The sequence below is a fragment of the Anas acuta genome, chromosome 6 (genome assembly GCF_963932015.1).
Source record: "Anas acuta chromosome 6, bAnaAcu1.1, whole genome shotgun sequence".
Classification (NCBI taxonomy): Eukaryota; Metazoa; Chordata; class Aves; order Anseriformes; family Anatidae; genus Anas; species Anas acuta.
Window position 1 is genome coordinate 35,377,353 of NC_088984.1, and position 20,311 is coordinate 35,397,663.

Consider the following 20,311-nt stretch of genomic DNA (forward strand, 5'->3'; position numbering starts at 1 on the left):
AACTGTCATGCTCAATAATAAAGCGTAAGATATTCTCTGCTGAAGTAATAAGGGCATGAATTAAGAGGCGCTGTTTTGAGTCCTTTAGTTCAAGATAAAGTACCTGAAATGCTTTGAACTGTATTGCAAGTGCTAATCTAAGGAATGAATGTTTTCTTCACTTTAGGTGTCCTCCTTTAAAAGGATCCTTAGATGAAAAGGTGCTGAAGCTGTGTTACTTGTACTTTCTAAGTATGAAGAGGATTTTCATGCTTCTTTCACTCCTCTGGCTTCTCTCCAGTTCGCACTGCTGCTCAAGAAAAAGTGGGATGCAGTACCCCAGTCTGCCCAGTCCCAAACAACAGCCTGTATGGTTCACTTCATGAATCACACACTACATTACCTGTTCCCATTTCTCTTTTCATGTTAATGGCGTTGACTTATGCTTGGCCTTGACGCTATAACACTGCAATTCTTTTCTGCAAAAGCAGATGGGTGTTCCCTAGCCAGGATGCGAGCAGTCAGTTGTTCCAGCTTAAACACAGAGCCTTGCACTTGGCTACATGTGGTTTCGACTTCTTTTTCTTCCAGATCATTTGATCAATTGGTTAGGATGCTGTTGGCAATCGACTAATTACAGCTGTATTACACAGCTCGTTACAGGCATATCGCCTTTTTACCTGTTCTCTATGGGCAGGGGTCTTCCACAGTCACCCTGCTTTCTGTACCACGCTCCTCCATCACTTCGTGGCAAAGAGTTCCCAAACCGCACTGTTAATTCCAGCTACACAGGATACAAGAGAAAGGTCTCCAGGACGGATTTTAATCGTAGAATCCATTTTAATGGGTTTATGAGAATCAGCGCCTGGCTGGAGGCAAGCCTGGCACTGCTTCCCCTCCCAGAGAGCAAAGCCCTTGGCATGAGCACAGGACTCCTCGGTGCTGTTTGTGCTGTTGGCTGGCTAATCAGCCCCTGAGCACCCGCGGGCCGTTGCAGGCAGGGTGCTCCTGAGGTCAGGCAGAGCTGGTGCCCTGCTCTGCCCTGCCGATAAGAGCGGGCAGCGCTGCGAGGAGATGTGCTGGGAGAGCCAGGAGCACACCAGACAGAGCTAGGAGCCACGGTGATGGCAGCGACCTAGGACACACCCAGACACACAAAGTCACGCTGCGTTACATGGGCTGCTCAAGCCAAAAACGTATTTTCAGGCTTGGGTACGGTGTCATCGGGATGCTGATACGCTGTACGTTGTACCACGGACAAACGGTTGGCTGGGTTTTCTGAGCTGATACTACCATTTTAACGAGAGTTTGCTTTGCTGCTTTTGGAGGCTTTGCTTGTTTTATTTAAAGCAGAGGTGCAGTTACCTGCTGAAGCCCTAACAGCACATGCTGCTCTGCATTTTCATTCCCTTATCTGCCTAAGGAGTAGAATCAGATTTTCTAAATGTAAGTCAGGTAACTTCCTGCACACTTACCACGGAGTAAGACCTCTAAGTCTGCGCGTGTGAACCGATTGCTCCATCACTCTCTACCTAGAATACGAGCGGAAAGCACATGGTTGCAGGCTTGTGACCAAACGCAATAAAAGTTTAACCAGAAAGAAATATTGACCCGCACAAGGACGAGCTGAAGTATTTGAAAAAGCTTTACTGAACAGCTCGCACTTTGTCCATGCACTTTGCAAGTCTTTAAGCAAACATCCTTGTCCAGCTTTTTCTGCCCATCGCAGTTGCAAAACACAGTCTGGCTTATTGAAAGCACAAGCGGGAGGCACAGTCTTACTACGGGAGCAAAATACCTTCTTTTAATCCCACAGTGGTTATTACACCCTCTGGTTAACAGCACCCAGAAAAAAGAACATGAGTACAGAGGGCAAGAGAGTACTGAGCACAAGCACCCTGATGCCTACCAGCAGCCTCTCTGCTACTAAGTACAAGAGAAAAATCTGAATAGAGCAATTAATTCCCGGGGGACCTAAAAACTGGTCAACTTCAAAGCAGAGGAAGCAGACTCATCTCCACAGAGAAAAGTCACATGTTAGCAGCACTGCTCTTCAGCAGAAACAATCATCTTTACTCTGAATTATTTTTTTATTTTTTTAAATCATTTTGGACTTGCAAGGAGCTTATGACTTCACACTGACTCAGTAACAGCTGTTGTTTCTTAATACTAAACAGCATTAGTTATTTGAAATGAAAGACAAGAATGGGCTGTTGGTTACAGAATTTTTTTTCTTTAGAAATTTTTATCTGCAAAATGTGATCCTTTGTACATTAACGGTTTAAAGACTAGTTGGCAACACTAATGAAGCAGGCTCTGAAAGAAGAGGGAAAAGAGTGGGGAAAATAAAACCCCATAGGAAAAGGTTTGGGCTTTGAGGTTGATAGGAGACAAACACTCAGCCCCTTGATTAACCCAATGAGTTCGCCCAGCAAATCTGGGACATACGTGATCCCATCCACCACCTGCATTGTGGAAGTGCAGACAGCCATAACTACAGTATTTTTAAAAATACTCAGTATGAACATGGCCTACTTGTTCTGCATTTCTAAGGGACAGAGCTTTCTGAGGCAAGAAACGGGAAATAGTCTAATCCATAGGGACTGAGTTTATTCCATCCTTTTCCTTGTATCAAGATAGGATTTGGGGGTTGAAAACTGGAAGTGCTAGCTCTAAGAAAACTATTACGAAAGTAAAACCAAGAAGAATCTCATCAGGGAAATCCTACTGAACAAGTAGAGCATCCTTCCAAAGACTTAGCAATCACACAAACATGCACACCTTCCATACCAAGCAGCAGTCCCATACAAAATACTCATCTGAAGTCTTTTCAAGATACAAGCCACAGTATGAGAAATACCGTGTTTGTTTGCAACCACTATTATGCCTAGCTGTTGTATAGTGTTCTCACCTACACGTTGCTGCTACAAAAGGCCATCAGCTTAAATTCAGTATGGTAGGAAGACGACTGGGAAGGTAAAATCATTTGCTTCCTGCTGCCCAGAAAGCCGAGAGACAGAACTGCTGGTCCTGTGCCAAAGATTCTGTGGAATGGTAACTAAAAAGCAGTTTACTGCAGACAGACGTAGTGTCATGGAAAGGTTTGTACTCCATTTACTATTTCCTTTCTCCTCAGAGCTATTTGTTAGTGCTTCCTGGCTGTTCCCATCCCATCACGCTAGAAAAAAACAGCTATGGGATCAGTTCAAGATGCACACAAACTGAGTAACACGCAACAACATTTTTTGTGCAAATTTATTCATTAGCTTTAACAAGATTAATACATAAATCAATACTATGTCCAGCATAAGGTTGTATAACAAAATAGGCTATTTTGGAAAGATTAATTTTTAGTGCGTACATTTTAAGGGCAATTTTCATCCAAATTGGACACATTTAAAAAAATAAATAAATACAAGGCCAAAAATGCTTACTTAATGAAAGTCCTGCTAAGTAAGACTTCAGGCTCCACATTGCTTCAAAGCACTGATCAGTACAGGTGTCTGTGTACATTGTGAAGACATACACACGGGTTGTGCTCAAGCAGCGTACATTTTCTGACATCTGACTCACTCTAAAGCATACTATACTAGATTTCCAATTTAGACCTCCGCACTCCTCTTAAAGCTAGTATCTATCTTGCTTTTCTGCCTTCCAGGATTGTCTTGCCATCCAGTTGTATATCTGCACATGCAAATCCCAGGAACAGTATGCATACAGAACGCGAAGGACCAGCCCCCTCCCAGTACTACTTTTTTGGCTTGAGATCCAGACTGCAGTATCTAGTGGGCCTCTTTGCGAAACAAACTGCTACCCTACTGACCTACATGTAGGACTACGATGATCTTAAAAATAAAAATGCTTTGGGAACAGATGGGCACACTGGAAGCTCCCAGCTCTACCTGCTGTATGGTCTTGGAGCTCTCCGGACTGCAGGAACAGATCCTCTTTGGGATGCCTGCTGCTTAGGGCTGTAGCATTAAGCTTTAGGCACACTCGATTCTGGGGGCTACAGAAAGCCCACAGGAAACTGCATTTTCAGCTTGGCTTCCCTGACAGCCAGCGAGTCCAAGACATAAGTTGGTATTTAGATGTTCCTCAAAGCGCAGTACAGAGGCATTCGCTGTTATTTGGGCTACCTTTGTTTATATTCAGCAATACTGAAATCTGGTCCCAATTTAGATTACATACAGGAGACAACATATTTGGCAAAGCAGACATTATTTACTACTTTGAAATTCCTCACTGGTTCAACCCTATTCTCTATCATATGCTGAAAAGGCAATTCTTTGGGCATCTTGATTCTACAAATCTAGATTTAGCTTGATTTATTTCTCTTTGACTTAAGTTCTGCTGAGGGCAAAATTCCCTTTTCCTCAAGAATTTACACTCAGGATTGAGTCACAAATTTTTAAGCTCTTCTAATTTACATATTACATTAAAAGAAAACCCCAAAGCTTGGACAAAGAAAACACAAACATAGTGAAAACATCCCTGAGAACCTTTCAGTAACGTATTAATAATCATTAGTTTTGGTCCATTAAAGGCAAAAAATTATTACATCCAGTTATTGAATCCTGAGGGCTACAAGTAGATTGTACATTGAATTCCCATTCATTCACTCTTCTTACAAAATACTGAGAGACAAAAGCCACTAGAAGTGGTTTACATTCTATTTAGATAATCACCACAAATTTTAAGACAGATGGCCTGGATCCAGCCCTGGTGTAACGCCTTTAACATCAACGGAGTTCACACACTTACATTCCAGGGTCGAAATTTGGCAACATAGATGACTGTGTGAAGGACAGTACCTAAAATAAAAACCTTCAAAGTTATGTCAACAACTTGTGAAAATTATCCTTCATGTTTCTGCATACTTCTTATAATTTGGCAAACATTTTACAAAGATTTTAGGTTGAAAAGCCATGCTGTCATACCATAGGAAAACCTGGAACTCCACAGAAAAGCAAAGTGCTTGGAATAGTTTCCACAAAAGTGCATAAATGGGTAAAGACTACAGAAGCACTGTGTTAGTACACGTGCAGGGCCAACTAACACAAGAACTTCTTGAAAATCAGAGGGATATATCATTCTCCATTTCTCTGAAGTTGCTTTAGAGGGCCACACAATCCAACATCTCATTGTCCTAGCAGTATTTTAGAACAAACTAAGTCAAAATCCACATAAATGTAAAACAGATAAAAGCAAGTCATCCACTTTGTTTCTTCTGCCTGGAATACGAACCATTTTCCCATGCATCAGACTTCAATAGGGTTTCTGAAAACAGTAGCGTCTGAAAGTAAACTAAAGCTGCTTGTACTCAAAAGCAAAGGCTATGTTAGCCCAGATTTTAAGTTTTCTGTACCAGTACTCCTGACCTTATCACTCTCTGCTACATCAAACCTGAGCAGACCTGTCATTTGCAATTAAAAAAGCCATGCTTTATAATGTTACATTATATTAATAGCTTCTGCTAAAATGAGGTTATGTTCTAGTTTATGAAGTGCAACAGTGTAATACAATATCTTGTACCTATGGCTAGTCTAACTTGTAAGAAAACATGCAAAAAAAAAAAACTACATAGGTGTTTCTGTAGAGTTAAACCAGAACAGATATAATACTAAAAAGCTCCTTGGGGAAAGCATCAGAACTTTGGAGTTCCTTCAGGAACATTTTAACGTTTTCGAGAAGACAGGGGAGCAATATGTGGAACAGAATGTTTATGAACAGGGGAAAAATAGAAAAAAATATGGTATATGAACCTTTTCTAAAGGATCTAAATAAAAACCTTGTTTTGCTCAATGAGCAAAAGAATTGTTCAGAATTCACAATGTGACTACATTGAACTGCAAAACAGTTTCACCGTAGGGATCTTGGGGACTTAAATTTGACGTGATTTTGTGATCAAATACCAGATGTACTACTTCCGAGGTTCCTTTGAAACACTACTCATGAAGATCCAGCAAGGTTGTCCCTAGCCAAACATGAAACATTTGTGCAGGCTTGCTGTAAAATGGATTTTGGTTCTCTTGGGAAGGCTTCCTCACATGTTTAAGCTATGCATTCAACTCTAAAGAAACACCTCAGACATGGTAACAAAAGGCCATATATGTTTTTAACCATGATATTTGTGTAGCAAGTTAGTAAGAAGTGGATCCTTTCAGACAGTGGACGTATTGCCAGGCAGCGAACTATCAGAGACTGCTTTGGGATCAGGAGTGCAACAAGCAAAAAGTTGTTTTCCCAAGCTTTTCTGAGCAAATCTGAAGTACATTATGTGGCCCATTGCAACAAAAGACACAGAAATGAGCACCAATAAACCGAAAGCTTCAGGATTAGGGGCCAAGATGACCATGATGAAGTGCAGCAGATCAAGAAGGTAATTCATGGAGTTTTGGACACCGTTTATGATGCCTCTTTCAGATTCTACCACGTTTTCTTGGAGTAACTGTGTGACAGTCAAATCAAAGGACCAAAGGCCTGAGGAGAGAAAAAAAGTTATCCAAACAACTGGGCTTCTCAAGATAAGCTTTCATTATTGACACAACCTATTTCTGTGCGCACACTTATTTCTGCCTAAAATATGTAGGTCAAACTAACCTCCTGTCAGAATACTATGCATTTCACACTGGCACAGCAAACAGACACTTCTTTCCTCATTACTTATATTTCCTGAACTAATACAAACAGCTCGCCCATCAACTTCCCCATTACATTTTGCTTCAACACACCTATTAAGCTAACAATGTTTTGCTCACCTGTTCCTTATTTAAATAGCTGTTTTACAGCATCTTGACATTGCTAAAAGCTTTCTGTGTGTGAATCAAGTATTTTCTTCCTCCAAAACTCAGCATAAGCTGCAGAAATTCTTAGGAGTATAACGGTTCCATAGATGAAATTTATTACATATACATATTTAACTTTTTTTTTTTTTTTGCTGTTGACAAATACTAGACTACCTGGCAATTCCTCAAAAAAATCAAGCTGCCATTCAAATCAATGTTTCCTGTTCTAAACTCCTTTGCTGGTCACAAGTTTAAAGAAGAGTTTGAAGAAGAGGTCATTTATTTAAGGAACTAATTTAGTAAACTGAAAAATTTGAAGGTTTACGTAGCATTAGGGTTTAGACCTGTTTCGTATTAACACGTTTTTAAGAAAGGAAAAAAGGAAGAGTATTTAGAGATGATCATTCCAAAGAACAAGCTATACTAATTAAGAACAAGCTACACCAAGTATGCCAACTCCTCACGTTAGAGCAGAATGATATACAAGTCAGGACTGCAGTCCCTGCATTGGCAATACTACTTTGTGTAAGAACATTTCATTTGCCTGTGAAGTCTAACAAATTAGGCTTAGAAGTGTGATGCAATACCAACTGCAGCCTACAATTCTGAATTCAAGTTGGTATTCAGCTGACAAGTACTGTAGGTTCTAGAATTAAAAGCAATCAATAGATCAGATGTTAATAGATGCGATACTCACCAACTCTAGCAGCAATGACCCCTGCAAACAGGAGACTAACAGAGATTAAAGGCACGGGCTCAGGACTCATCTCTGGGCCGCTGTGAGCAGGAGTAGTAGACCCGTTTAACACGTTGGGCATCCCAGTTGCCAAAGCCATTTCAGGCTCCCCTCCTGGAGATGCAATAGTAGGTAATGGTTCACTTTTAAACAGCCGAGCACTGATGTCAGCAAATGGGGAAACCGTCAGATCCATCGGACTTCCAGGCATGAAGACAGAGATGGCACATAGGATCAGACAAGCGAACTGGGCGACTCCAGAAATGAGGCCCGTGCGAATCAGGCCACATTTGCGACGAAGCCAGGTGAAAGCCACCGTTCCCATGATGCCAGTGACTGCTGAGGCACCCATCAGGAGGCTAAGCACAGAACCACTCAGACCTTGAGTGTATGCATAGCCTGTGGTAATGCAATCAAAGCCCAGAACAGTCATATACAGAAACGCAAGCCCCATGCCTGCAAGAAACACGGGCTGGTTGTAGTACGCAACCCATCCATCACGAAAGGTGATGAAAGGCTTGGCAACCCGGGCAGCACAGCCGACTTCCTTCTCCTGTTGGGGCTCAAAGCCACTTACATCTTTCTCAACAATTAATTGCACTCCTTCAGCAGGTTTCATGTCATTGTCTGTAAACAGAAACGGAACTGTTAGATACACTCCTGCCAGGGAACTGCAAGACAAGTGGCTGCAGTAAGCTCACTGCTCCAGAAGCGTCTCGGTTCAATTTGCTCATCAGCTTTCCTCTACTTCGTTAACTGTCTTAAATCTCACCTCCACAGTAAGATGAAATAAAGTTTCTGTATCAGTTTAAACTCCTGCTTTTTCAATTAAACTGTATTAAGAATGAAGCAGGCTATGCTTTCTTCAGACTTGTGACTAAATGCTTCATTTCCATAAGGAAATGATTTATGTGATGAGAATTAGCTTGCATTAGTTGGTCTTTTAATACAGCTTTGTATGTTTAAATGCACTAAGCAGAGAAAATAGGGAATATTTAAACACATGTCAATATGTTACGGTAGGAAAGCCAAGACAGAAGCCTGTTGAAGCCTACCAAAGCCAGAAGGCTTTAAAATCTTAGATCATGCTTTCCTACAATTCTATGCTTACTCCTTTAGCATAAGGAAAAGGCACCATGCTTCCACTGGCCACAAGCAAATTGAAAAAGAAAAGTCATGGCAATGTTTATATTTGCCTGAACTCCCCATATTGCAACTGGGGCACTTCAAGTATTTTGGCAAGTTTTCAAAAACTGCAAGTCCTCTACTGAATCAAAACACTGCAACAGCAAAGATTAAGAGAATGTTCCTGTTTGCTAAATGCTTCGTTCACCAGGAGCAGAGGAGAGCTGGGTTCAGAGAGAGAAAGCCTTCTGCCCTCTTTATTATGCTCCTCTACCCTAGGGCTGCCATCAGCCTACTGGACCACAAGGCTTCTGCGCCTGGGAAGAAAAGTCTCTTCAGCACTTTTAATAGCAGCCTCCCAACTCACTATATATTGAGCAAAGAACAGGTTTAACAGATTTGTCAGCTCACTTTTGAAGAGAAAACTAGGAAAACTAGAGTTCTTCAAAAACACTTTTCGCTTTAAAAAAAAGAAGCATGCTGTAGTTGGGAGTACCATGCATAGCATGGGCTTTCAGTAGAATTTACATACTGGTATCCCCACTGGGCTCAAGTCTTGCATTCTAGTATCTGGTACACTTCAAGTGCTTCAGGACAAACAGACTTCTTTGAAATAATTTTGTGCTATTAAGAGAATCAAAATTAACATTGATATTAGTTTTGCAGTTGCCTTAAAGATCAGCATTGCAGCCACCTATGCTGCAAATCCCAGTTGTTCAGCTTGGCCAAGGAAGTTGAGTAGATGGCCAAACCAGACTTTCCTCCTCCGTTTCCTGCAGCACGTAGAACTGAAAACTTGCTAGATTAGCAATATTACCGCCTATTCTATATCTTCCTGAAAGCCTGGTACTACTGTGCATAAGTAGAGATAAGCTAGCAGGAAGAGACCAACACAAGCTGTTTTACTCATAGACACCCCAGAGCAAAGGGCTTTGTCAGCCCTTGAGATGTGAGACAGATGGAGGGGTGCATTCAACAAGACCAGCCCTGAATAGCAGGGTAGACTGAAGGATTAAGAGGAAAGTATTCATTTTGGGGCTACACTTTATGGGATTTGTCAAATAGCTGCATGAGGAATTGTCACTACTTAGGAGTCTCTGTATCTCTACCCAAAAACTGAAAGCTTCAAGCTAGGAGCAAAAAGCTTGAGCTTCAAAGCAGTGTCCATAGAAGACAGAAGTCAACAATTTCATTTTGACTGATACAGTGAGTATACCACGGACTGCAACAGTGATGTTTGTGTTTCCAATACCTTTTTTTGCATTCAGCTGTTTCAGTTCTGATTCTTCAACTTTTGAACACTTGAGAGCCAGGGTAGGGGTCTTCTGATAAACCTTCCAGAGCAGCAGGTATTCCACACACATTGACATCAGGTTCCAACCAGAAATGAATCCACAGCCAATCATTGGAGAGCCAAATGTCATTATCTGACCAACTGCCATTGGGGCCAAGATATTGGTCAACTGATCGATTCGTCGTATTGTGGCATTCATATCTGTCAGAATGATTTGAGGATATCAATTGCTGAATACTTACAGTGGGACATTCACTACCAGAATTGACAGTTGCACTTAAGCACACATATCAATAAGCATTGACTCAACCTGAAGTGATTTCAGTAGGAACAGGGATTTGCTAGACACTCCTTTAAAGCGTTCCAGTGTTCAAATTTACTGAGACCAATACAGGAGCTCATAAGCCAAACCCTTGCTCTGTCAGTTTTGCCTGCAGATGGTCTTCCAGGTTTAGGATTCTGCATTTACAGTGGAAGCTTATTCCTGCAGGTAAAATGCTTTCTCACTAGACCACGGACTGCCCTTACATTCAGGTGACACTATGGACTCACTAACACTCCACCCCAACATGCACAACTCGAGACACTAACAGAAGCCTACCATGGTAGAATTCATTCCTGAAAAGATAATTTTAGCAGCTGCAGTCTCCCTGCATTCACTTCTAATACGTGGTGACCACAGTACCCACCATGATAGCAGCAGACCTTTGAAATGGCTTTCAATTTCCTTATCGAGTCACATTGATCGATGGTAGCTGCAGGCATTCTACGGACTTCCTGAGCGAAGTCCTCCCTCCCTTCTGCTCCACACATTTACAGGCAAAACAAGAAGCCCACAATACATCTCCCACTTGCTGGTAGATGTCTCACCCTCCCCAGTTAAGTCAGCTTCAGTCCCTCTAGGTTGCTGGGGATTTCAATTAATGGTGCCATGTTCTGCCCCTAAAAGCTCCTGGATGCTCCACGATTTTGCACACTAAGGCTTCGGGCTGCTTAGCAATACATCTCAAACTGATTTTAGATTCCTATTAAGAAAATAAAGCTTTTCAAGGGAAAATGGAATTAGTGCAATATAAAGCTGGCTTACTGAATCTGCAGAGAATTGTTCCTTTGCATTCAGAGACTGGTTTAGGTTATTCAAATCAGAATTCAAAGTCAATTCAGTATTAACTATTTCACTGATATTTAGCTAAGATGAGTAAGTCAGACTTGCCTAATACTTGGCTTTAGAAGCTCCAAGAACTAAACTTTGTTTTATCTGGGTCAGGATAATATTTCCAAACTCGGGAGAGCTACAAAAGTAATCAGAGTGAACAGAAAGATTAATTATGGACAAGAAAGAAGGGGAAGCCAAGGCAATAATTATTTGCCTGTCCCACCAATTTATTTAACTAAGGCTATTCTTTCAAGAAATCTAGCAGTACTGAGATAGACGACAATATTTGCTGCAAAGTCAGTGGTGGCATTTTTTTTTTTTTTTTTTTTTTTTTTTTAAGTTCAGGAACCTCAGTCTCCAAGTTACATTATGACTCAGTACAAAGCCACCTTATCCAGCCTGAGTGAGATGTGAGATTTGCTTCTACATGGATCTGGTGAGCCAAGGTGCTTAGTTTGGGCTTTTTCTTGGTTTTAAAACCGAGTTGCATCAGAACTCACAGTAACCTCTTGCCTGAATTTTCAGTACAGAATGTAAGTGGTCATGTAACTGAACCCATCGAGCTGTACAGAGGCACGACCGCCTCCCTTGCAGCAGATCTTTGCAGGTGTGGTCTGTACCTTATCTCAGGAAGGCGCACAGGGATTGGGGAGCATGATTTGCTGAATAAGAATTGACATAAGAAGAAAGGTTAATGAGAACCATTAGAACTTCAAAGCTACTCTGGACAGATCATATTTTTCCTACGTGCAAAAAGAAAGTTAACTGGTACTGCTGTTCTACAGAAGGCATGACCTAGAAAAGCACTGCAAGGTCAAAACAGAAGACTAGAATGGAGAACTTGTATACTTGGAAATGAAAGTGAGACATTTCAGGCACCTAAAGCTGAGCAAACCTCTCCTGGATGAGATGGGCAAGTAAAATTCCATCACAGGAGATACACTGCAGATTTATTTCTTGTGGTTGTGATGCAAACCTTTAAAATGATTCAGGCATGTGAACTTATGGATAATTTAGGCAGCTTCCTACAAAATTAGGGACCAGAAGCTGAAATGCTGTCTGTCTAAGCCTTGAGGTATCTGAACTCCAGAAGTGTCTCAGACTTGGAACTTTCAGTCCCAGAGTTACTTCAATGAGCTATAAATGTCTTAGCAATGTCAAGCTGCTCTGTGCCTTGTTTGCACTGCAGTATCAGTTCCTCTGTCTGGGAAGGCTCAAATCTCCTCATCGGGTTGATCAGTCCCTACAGCATGCCCAAGTTCACTGCAAAAGAAGCCAGTTCCCAATCTTGTTATATCAGAGCAGCAGCATAGCCAGAGATGGATCACATAGCCCCTGGTGGGAACTGCCTTGCTGCTAGGAGCACTCCCCAGCAAAGGGCACTCAGATTCAATGCCTCCTTGGTGCAGAAGATCCCCAAATCTCTCGTATCCAAGGAGTGTCATGGCCACCAAGCTGCAGCAGAATTTGAATGGGAACTCTTTCTCCTAATAATGCCATGCCACTGCACAAGAAAGGGGAAAAAAAGAAGGAAAAATATTTACTAGACCAAAAAGGAGGCTAAGTCCAGACTCTATGACCAAAGGTATCAGTTGTCAAAGGAATACTGAGTATTCAGTTCCAACTGAATCCACAGCTTTGAGTTAGACACTAATGCTAGAGAACTGAGAGACTTCAAATACATCCGCATGCACAGCATTTCCTACTGGCAGCTTCCCCATCCATACACTTTATTGTTCTGGACTTCATTCTTATGCATCTCTTTGATCCCTAGGTAAGGAGCCCAATTACGCAACAGCTCTCCGTTTCATTCCAGGGACCTAAAAATAAAGTATTGCAACACTTGGCTCTCAGTGCCTTAAGATTAAATAGCTTTTCTATTAAACACTCACTATTTGATTTAGGAGTTGGTGCATGTTTATTTGGATGACAAGAATAAAGATTTCCTCTGACAAAGCTGCAGTAGGACTAAACAAGGACAAAAGTAGTTTAGGGCTACCTGACCGAGTTGTTAGCACAACAGTAACTTCTAATCCCTCTAAGTCTGGCACAGAGCAGGAAAGGGGGAAATAAAGGCTGCCCTTTCTACCTGCTGTTTCGCACAGTGACTGGAACTCAAAGATGTGCTGACCTCTGTAAAATTCTAGCCTAAATTCAAACTCAGAAAGTAAGACAATTTAAAGTATTAAAAAGGCAACGTATTTCACCTGCCAGTTTGCTTCTGTCTTCCCCTGCAACCACAACAATCCAGTCCCTCTGAATTGTGATCGCTGTGGCAGTGCTGGCCAAATTGGCAATATTTGCTATCGTGATAACCAGGATATAGCACATCGTCTAGAGAAATGGGGGGAAAAGTTACAAGGTGAGAAAAGCGATGAAGGGAGATCTTCGCTCCTACCTTGTACAAGGAGAAAAGACACTTTCACATTTGAATCATGCATTCTACTGTTATTCTTCAGACAAGATCAAGTCTACTTCACAATTCCTAAAAGTAAACAATCACTTGTTTCCCCAGCTACTTTGTTTTACGTGCTAGTTTTAGCTCATAGCAGTGTCTAAACACAATGAGAAAAACAAAAGTGCATCTGTCTCCCATACTCCCAGAAGTTTCTTCATAAAAGAATTCCTTATTAAGAAATTTGAGCACTCACAAGAAGCCATCCATGGTATAAGGTCAAAAGCTGTGTCTTAAACCAGAAGACAATCATCAGGATAATACCACACAGGATGACAGATGCATTCTGTACAACCAAGGATGTCTGGGCCACTGTTGTAAATCAAGAGAGAATAACGGTGAACATGAGTAAACTATAAGCTTACAAAGGTTAAAATTAAGGAACATGCATGGACTCTTTAAGTATTTTTTAGCTTCCCATTCTCCCAACCCAAACATAAAACAAAAGTATGTATCACTTTTATTTTGAACATTCCATTGTCTTAGAAAATGAACTTACTGTCTGATGCAACTTCACAGCTAGAAGTAGTGCCTAAATAGTCCTTCCCGGTCAAAAAAAAAAACATTTTCACGCTGACACCATTTTTAAAAGGTCAAGAGACTCAGCTTAAAGCCTCTAAAATTTATCTGCAGTGTAGTATGCAAGTGATGCTACTGCGTAAACCCTTGGAAAGCAAGCATGTATATGAAGAACTTGATGTCACATTACTTTTGAAACAGACTAGAGCAAACATATTTCAAACACATGTAACACAAATGCAATAGTATCACTTACGCAAAAGATGTTTATATCTAGGCACAAGACAACAAATAATGCATGATGTGTTCATATTAGAAGGTAAAGAACTTGCCTGTAGCTTTTGCCTTAACCCGTGGTTTTTATATTTTGCATTTCTGTGGATCTCTATGTATTGCATAGGTTCAGCCTGAGTAGTGAATGTATCATGATACAGAACTGTTCACCTCCTGTCTTTGGCATTCTGTACAATTATAACCACTCTGAAACACTACCCATAATAAACCGAGCAAGCCCAGTTCTCGTATTTGACTTCAGGAGTTAACTAACAGCTTTGTCATTAATTTAATCTATCCTTGAGTAAATAACCTGCTCTGGACATCTAACCTTTGAGCCTGGAGTTCTTGTCCACCCAGTCTCCAATAATGGCTCCCAGGAGAAGAACAGATCCCGCCACAACCAGTCCATAAACCGCAGTCAGGAGCAAGCTGTTTCCGTACAGTTCCACCAGGAACACAGACACAGCAAAATGCCACATACGGTCTCCCTTTAAGAGTAACAGAAAGTAGACACACAGCGTTATTATTTGCACTTCTCAAGCATGCTAGTTGACTATTTTACTAATGCCCTGAAAATATCTGTATTAGAAGTATCAGATATGTTACACATACAGAGGTGGGGGGTTTTGATTTTGGGGTGGCTGTTTGTTTTTTAATCAATGCATCTTGTCATCATTGATTATCCCAGCATCACTGAAATTATCTGTACTAATCAAATGTAGCATATATTTTGAAGCTCACCCCAAAAATCCTCATTTCTTTGTAATACAGAACAGTGTTACCAGCCACATCCACCAGGACTCAGAAAGCTTACATGGATTCTCCAGAGATCAGCTAGCACCAACAGATTTAGTGATTAGCAATGCTATTTAAATAACTTAGCAAGGCAGCAGTTTGCTCTTGAAAACGCTCAAGAAACACCATTTTAAAATACAAAAGCAAGTCTAGGCAAAGCAAGCCATAATAGACATGGGGCAAATCAAGGACAGTGGCACCCTACACATTCCTGAATACTAACTGAAGCTTCTGAAATCAAGGGACTCGACATCTTTAACAACGGTGAGCCTAGGCATGTTGCTAAGAGATGGGATAGCAGAGCTTGGTTAGCCCCTCGCAGTACTGGTGCTTGGAATACAGAATTTCAGTGCTCCAATACCAGTAACAGCAGGCAAAAAACAAGCCCAAAATACTAAACACATCCAAGTGATGTAATTTTCCTACTATTCGAAACATCTTTAGGTCTGCTGCCAAAGAGACCTGTGGCTTGCTAATGAATGCACATCAAGGTTTTAACAGTGTCACATGATGGAGGTTGGCATCTCACTATTTTTAAACACGCTGCCAGTACACCACAGAAAACATTTTATTTAATCAAAAGGCAGATAAATACAATCATTTGTCCTATTCGTGGATGGTTTGTTTTGCAAGGGTTCCTAATGTTAGTCTGTCATAAGCGAAAGATGAAACTGTTTTCTTCTGTAGCCTTATCTAAAATAAGCAATTGCTCTGTGAAACAGCAAATAGTACCAATTTCTAAGAACCTCAAGTACTCTAAAGAGCTGGGGGAGAAGATGCAACATAGAAGCACTCACAAAGCAAAGTTTGCCAAATCTGTCAAGCAGCACAGCAATAGAGATATAAAATGCATGCTATTTGTAGGGGCAACATAATTGCAAAGCTTGATGCAAGTCTTCAGCATAGGCAGACAAATAAAGAACTTTAAGTCAATGGAGTTCTCCAAAAGAGGCTTCTTCAGAGCATAAACATTTGTTTCCGTAACCACAAGCAGAAAAAGAATTACATGCCCATTATGTGGGAACAAAATTTCACCTGCTCAAAGAGAAAATCTGGGTGTTATGTTTCCTAAATAATAAATAAAAGAATGTGTATCCAGGCACAACTGGCTTAGATTTGCCTGCTCATACACGAGAGAATTTTCATTCTCTAAAGATGTGTTCTCTAAGGCATGTTCCACTTTTACTCCACGTTTAGTAGAGGCACACGGAAAGTATTCCAGCCATGAGAGAACAGGGATGTCATTTCCCAAGTCCAGCACCCACTTAAGCCTACTATGACCTGAGGCATCTCATTACCAAATTCCACTTACAATCTATGCAGGTGGATTAACTACATTTTGATTAGCCTGTGTAACTGCTTAAGGTGGGAGAATAAATAAGTCAAAGGAGTAATATTGCATCAAAATCTGATCATAGAAGTTGTTGGCTTTTCTATATGCAGAGATGTTCCAGTTGGGATAAGAATTCAGTGACTGTGAAAGTAATTTTAAAAGCACCTAAGTGTGTGAAAGTCAGTGACAATCTCTGACAGGTCTGCTGTCAGCATGAGAAACCCAATCTCACCTGATATTCACAGGAAGCCTCCTCTGGTTCCAGTGAGATCATGATTTTGCCATACAATTTGCTTAAGGAGCCTATGAACTCTGTTCAACCTCATCCAACATTTATGCAGAGTAATTTGATGAGGCCAATACACACTGCTAACTTCTAGGGTAACTAAAGATGTTACTATCAGGAAAGATGTGTTTCTTTCAGGAATTAAAAACCATAAAGAGCAAGTAAGGATAAGTTAGTGTCACAAAAGAACAGCATTAGTGAATTGCAGAGGTTTGAAGCTGGCGTGTAAGAACTACTGAAATTTCAGCAGCACATATTGCCTTCAGAAATGGGCAAAACCTTAATTACATAACTTAATCCCACTTTAAAAGAGTCTCAAAATATGGGTATCTCAACTCCAATGACTATAGCTGCTTAGCTTCACCAAACTTTTAAAGATGGTTCTTAGCTCTCCAGCTGTAATCATTGCCCTTATAAACCATCCCAGAGTGGCTGTACACAACCCCACCCCAGCACTGAGGCCAGCAGGAGCCTGGCTGCTGCCGGGCCTCCTGAGCCCTGCGGTGCCACAGGCAAAGCTGGGAAGTTGCTGCTGACCTCTTGACGAGTATCAGCCTGGCAGCACCTCGGTGAACTTCGTTTCTTTCTGTTCCTTCTTTGGGGCTGAGTGACAGACAGGAATGACTTACAAACATAAGGACAACAGCATGCGGTCTGAGACTCCAGGAGAGCAACGCGCTGAAGCCAAGCCCAGATTCAAATGCTTTACTTAACGAGAGCCAGAAAGGTATGCTAGGCTTTGTTTGGATCTGAAGACATTGTATTTAATCATTTACAGCTTCTCTCTGTTTTTGGGAATGTCTTAGCAACGTGGAAACCAAAGTTAAGCTCTTTCAACCACAGCAAAACCCCATTTCTCCCAGGCTTTGTCATGTGGACACAGACTGTTTACAACAAGGATGCTATAGCAATTTGAGTTCTGAAGATAAAGGTGCTTGGTTGCTGTTCCTGTTAAAAAAATGTTCAGACCAGAACACTAAAGCTTTGGAGATAGAGAAGGTGCAGCCCTGCACCAGTTCTGCCAAAATAAGCTGCATTTCTGTTGTTTCAGCAGGTTTAGGGGTGGGTTTTTTTTTTGGCGGTGTTTGTTTTGAGTCAAGGTTTTCAGCACAAAAGAAAACATGCTGGAACGAGGAGTACACTATTAATGCTGCTAACCAGCTGAACAGATGCCCTGCAGCCTGTTTGTCATAGGGTGCACCGGGGTTTTCAAACCCTGCTTTGTCACCCTCCCTCGCTGAGAGCAGCCCCACCGCCAGCCTTGCCAGGGGCAAGCAGGGCCGGCCGCAGTGCCAGGTAAGCCCTTTGTTGGCACTCCTGATGAAAAGTCTGGCGGGTAACAAGCCTGGCCTCTGAAGAATGGTAAGCCAAAGAGGCACAGCACTGCACAGCTCTTTCAATGATATTAGTAATTGCTAAAACATTGCTCTTGTTTAAACAAGTGTTCGATACCACTCCGAGCCTCCTTCCATTAAGTGGACACCAGCACAGCCTCCTGTGGTGCTGGAAGCCAGGCACTGCCGGGGCTGGGCACGCAGTGCTGTAACCGTATAGCAGCGACCTGGCCAGGGCTATACAAAGCACACGTTAATCCAGCCCAAATCCAGCACTGGGGACAGCAGGGAAAACTGGGGGGAAATTCTCTATTTCTTCTTGATTCAAGTCATTTGAAGGAGACTTCAGGTTATAGCACAAGGTTCTATTCTTCATTTTCCTATATGAAAGATGACCAGAGCCTCTATTTTTTGTTTATATTTCAAGGTTATTGAACCACAACTCAAGTTAGTCAGAAATGTCAGAGTGAGTAAATTAGTCCAGAAGGAAAGCATTTCAGCAGCTAAGCGCTTTGACAGGGAAAGGACCAGCCCCCTGACCCTCTCAACAGGTTAGCTAGAGAGCAGCAAGAGGTCTACTGTAAACACGGCGTATTTCCTATTAGTAAGGGCAGTGAGTAGTGCACCCCTCCATGTACGAGCTGCAACGACCTGCCCTTCCCATCCTATTCTGGACCACGCGTGGTGTCTTTCACTGACAGCTCACTCCTCGGGGAACCTCCCTGGCTCCGCAGGTACAGAAAGCACAAGAGGTGCAGAAGCAGGCCGTGGGGGTAGCCCTACATGCGACTGGAAACTGGACAGGGTGCGAACGAGGGCTTCTGACAGCAAGGTGCAGCAGCGAGCGCCCCATCCCTGTGTCACTCACCCATGTGGACAGCGCGTGCCCCAGGTAGAGGAGGAACTTGGCAGAGGTGAAGTAGCCGAGCACGGAGCCTGCAGGGGAACAAGAACTGAGCGCTGGGGGCTGACAGCGGCCGCCCCAATCCCAATCCCACCCCAGTCCCAACCCCACTGACCGCAGCGCCGCCGCCGCTCGCCAGCGGGCTCAGCTCCCCGCGCCATGCCTCGGGACGGGGACGGGGATCGGGATCGGGACCGTGACCGGGCCGCGCCGCTTCGCTCCGTGGTTGCCTCCCCCGACTTAGCTAGCACTGTAGCTGAAGTCGGTCAGCGCTGGCCTTATGCGCCGCGCCGCGCCGGGAGCGCTGCCGGGGCCGCGGGGCTGCCGGGGGCTGCCCGGCTCCGCTCGGCTCCGCTCTGCTCGGCGGGGCCGGAAGCGGGCGGCCGCGCACCGCAATTTATAGGCGGCGGGGAGGCCACGCCCACCGCCCGCAAGCCCCGCCCCTCGCCGCGAGCCCCGCCCACCGCGTGTGGCGCTGAGGCGAAGCCGCCTGAGGGCGGGAAGAGGGAGAAGGGGGGGGGGGGGCTGCGTGTGGTGGCTGCGAGCTGCCGAGGCGGGAGCCGTCGTGTTGTCCCCTCACACCGCAAAGTGCCTCCCGAGCGCCATAAAACCTCTCGTTCTCCCCCCCCAAAGTATATAGGGCATCCCCGCAGCAGGTGTGTGACACAACAGCCCACTAATCTGCTTAGGCTTCGCCGCTCCTGTTAATTAGATGGCTTTCTGCGCGTGAATCAGGCGTTATCCTTCGCGTAAAGGGAGCGCTACCTTGGGAAAAAAAAACAACACGGGGATAAAAATCCATATAAACATAGGAAGCCTAAAATTACTGCTTTAATGGGGCTGGCTCTCCCGGGTGCGTTCCTTAGGAAAGGCACAAAGGCTAAAAGGCCAGAGCCACCGCTGGTTTGTGAGGCTTTTCTCTGCTTCCAAAGGCAGTGCTGGTGGCAGGTAGAGGAAATCCACCGTTTTTCTGAATTTGCCACCATTTTGCTGCCTGATCTTTCCCCAGGTGCTTACTAAAAGAAGTCTGTGCCCACGTTCCTTCCCCTGTCAAGCAGGGAATCACAGAACATTTCTTACAAGGATGAGGCTTGACCCAATAAATTAGCTGCAGTGCTTTGATTTTACACCTAAGAAGTCACTAAAAGATGCCCAAATATTCTTATATTTGGACTTACACCTCCAATACCTCCACATTTTATTAGATTTCTTTGTGAATATTTTTTAAGAGACAGCTCCTGTTTCTGGGTGGGTGGCTCTCGGGAGCCTTTTCACCACAATATTTACAGATTTCAGATGCATTCAGGGAGGTGTTTAATAGCTGGAAGCCG

At 43.0% G+C, this 20,311-nt stretch overlaps 1 protein-coding gene across 1 annotated transcript; it reads right to left on the reverse strand.

Moving 5' to 3' along the window:
* Positions 1-3,216: 3,216 nt before the first annotated feature.
* Positions 3,217-19,361, reverse strand: SLC40A1 (solute carrier family 40 member 1). The gene is made up of 8 exons (XM_068686491.1): positions 19,096-19,361; positions 18,945-19,012; positions 14,657-14,816; positions 13,730-13,845; positions 13,286-13,412; positions 9,881-10,123; positions 7,465-8,130; positions 3,217-6,462 (listed from the first exon to the last, which is right to left on the reverse strand). Exons 1-8 carry the CDS (start codon positions 19,139-19,141, stop codon positions 6,143-6,145), a joined length of 1,746 nt encoding a protein of 581 aa, XP_068542592.1. The 5' UTR covers positions 19,142-19,361; the 3' UTR covers positions 3,217-6,142.
* Positions 19,362-20,311: the final 950 nt, after the last annotated feature.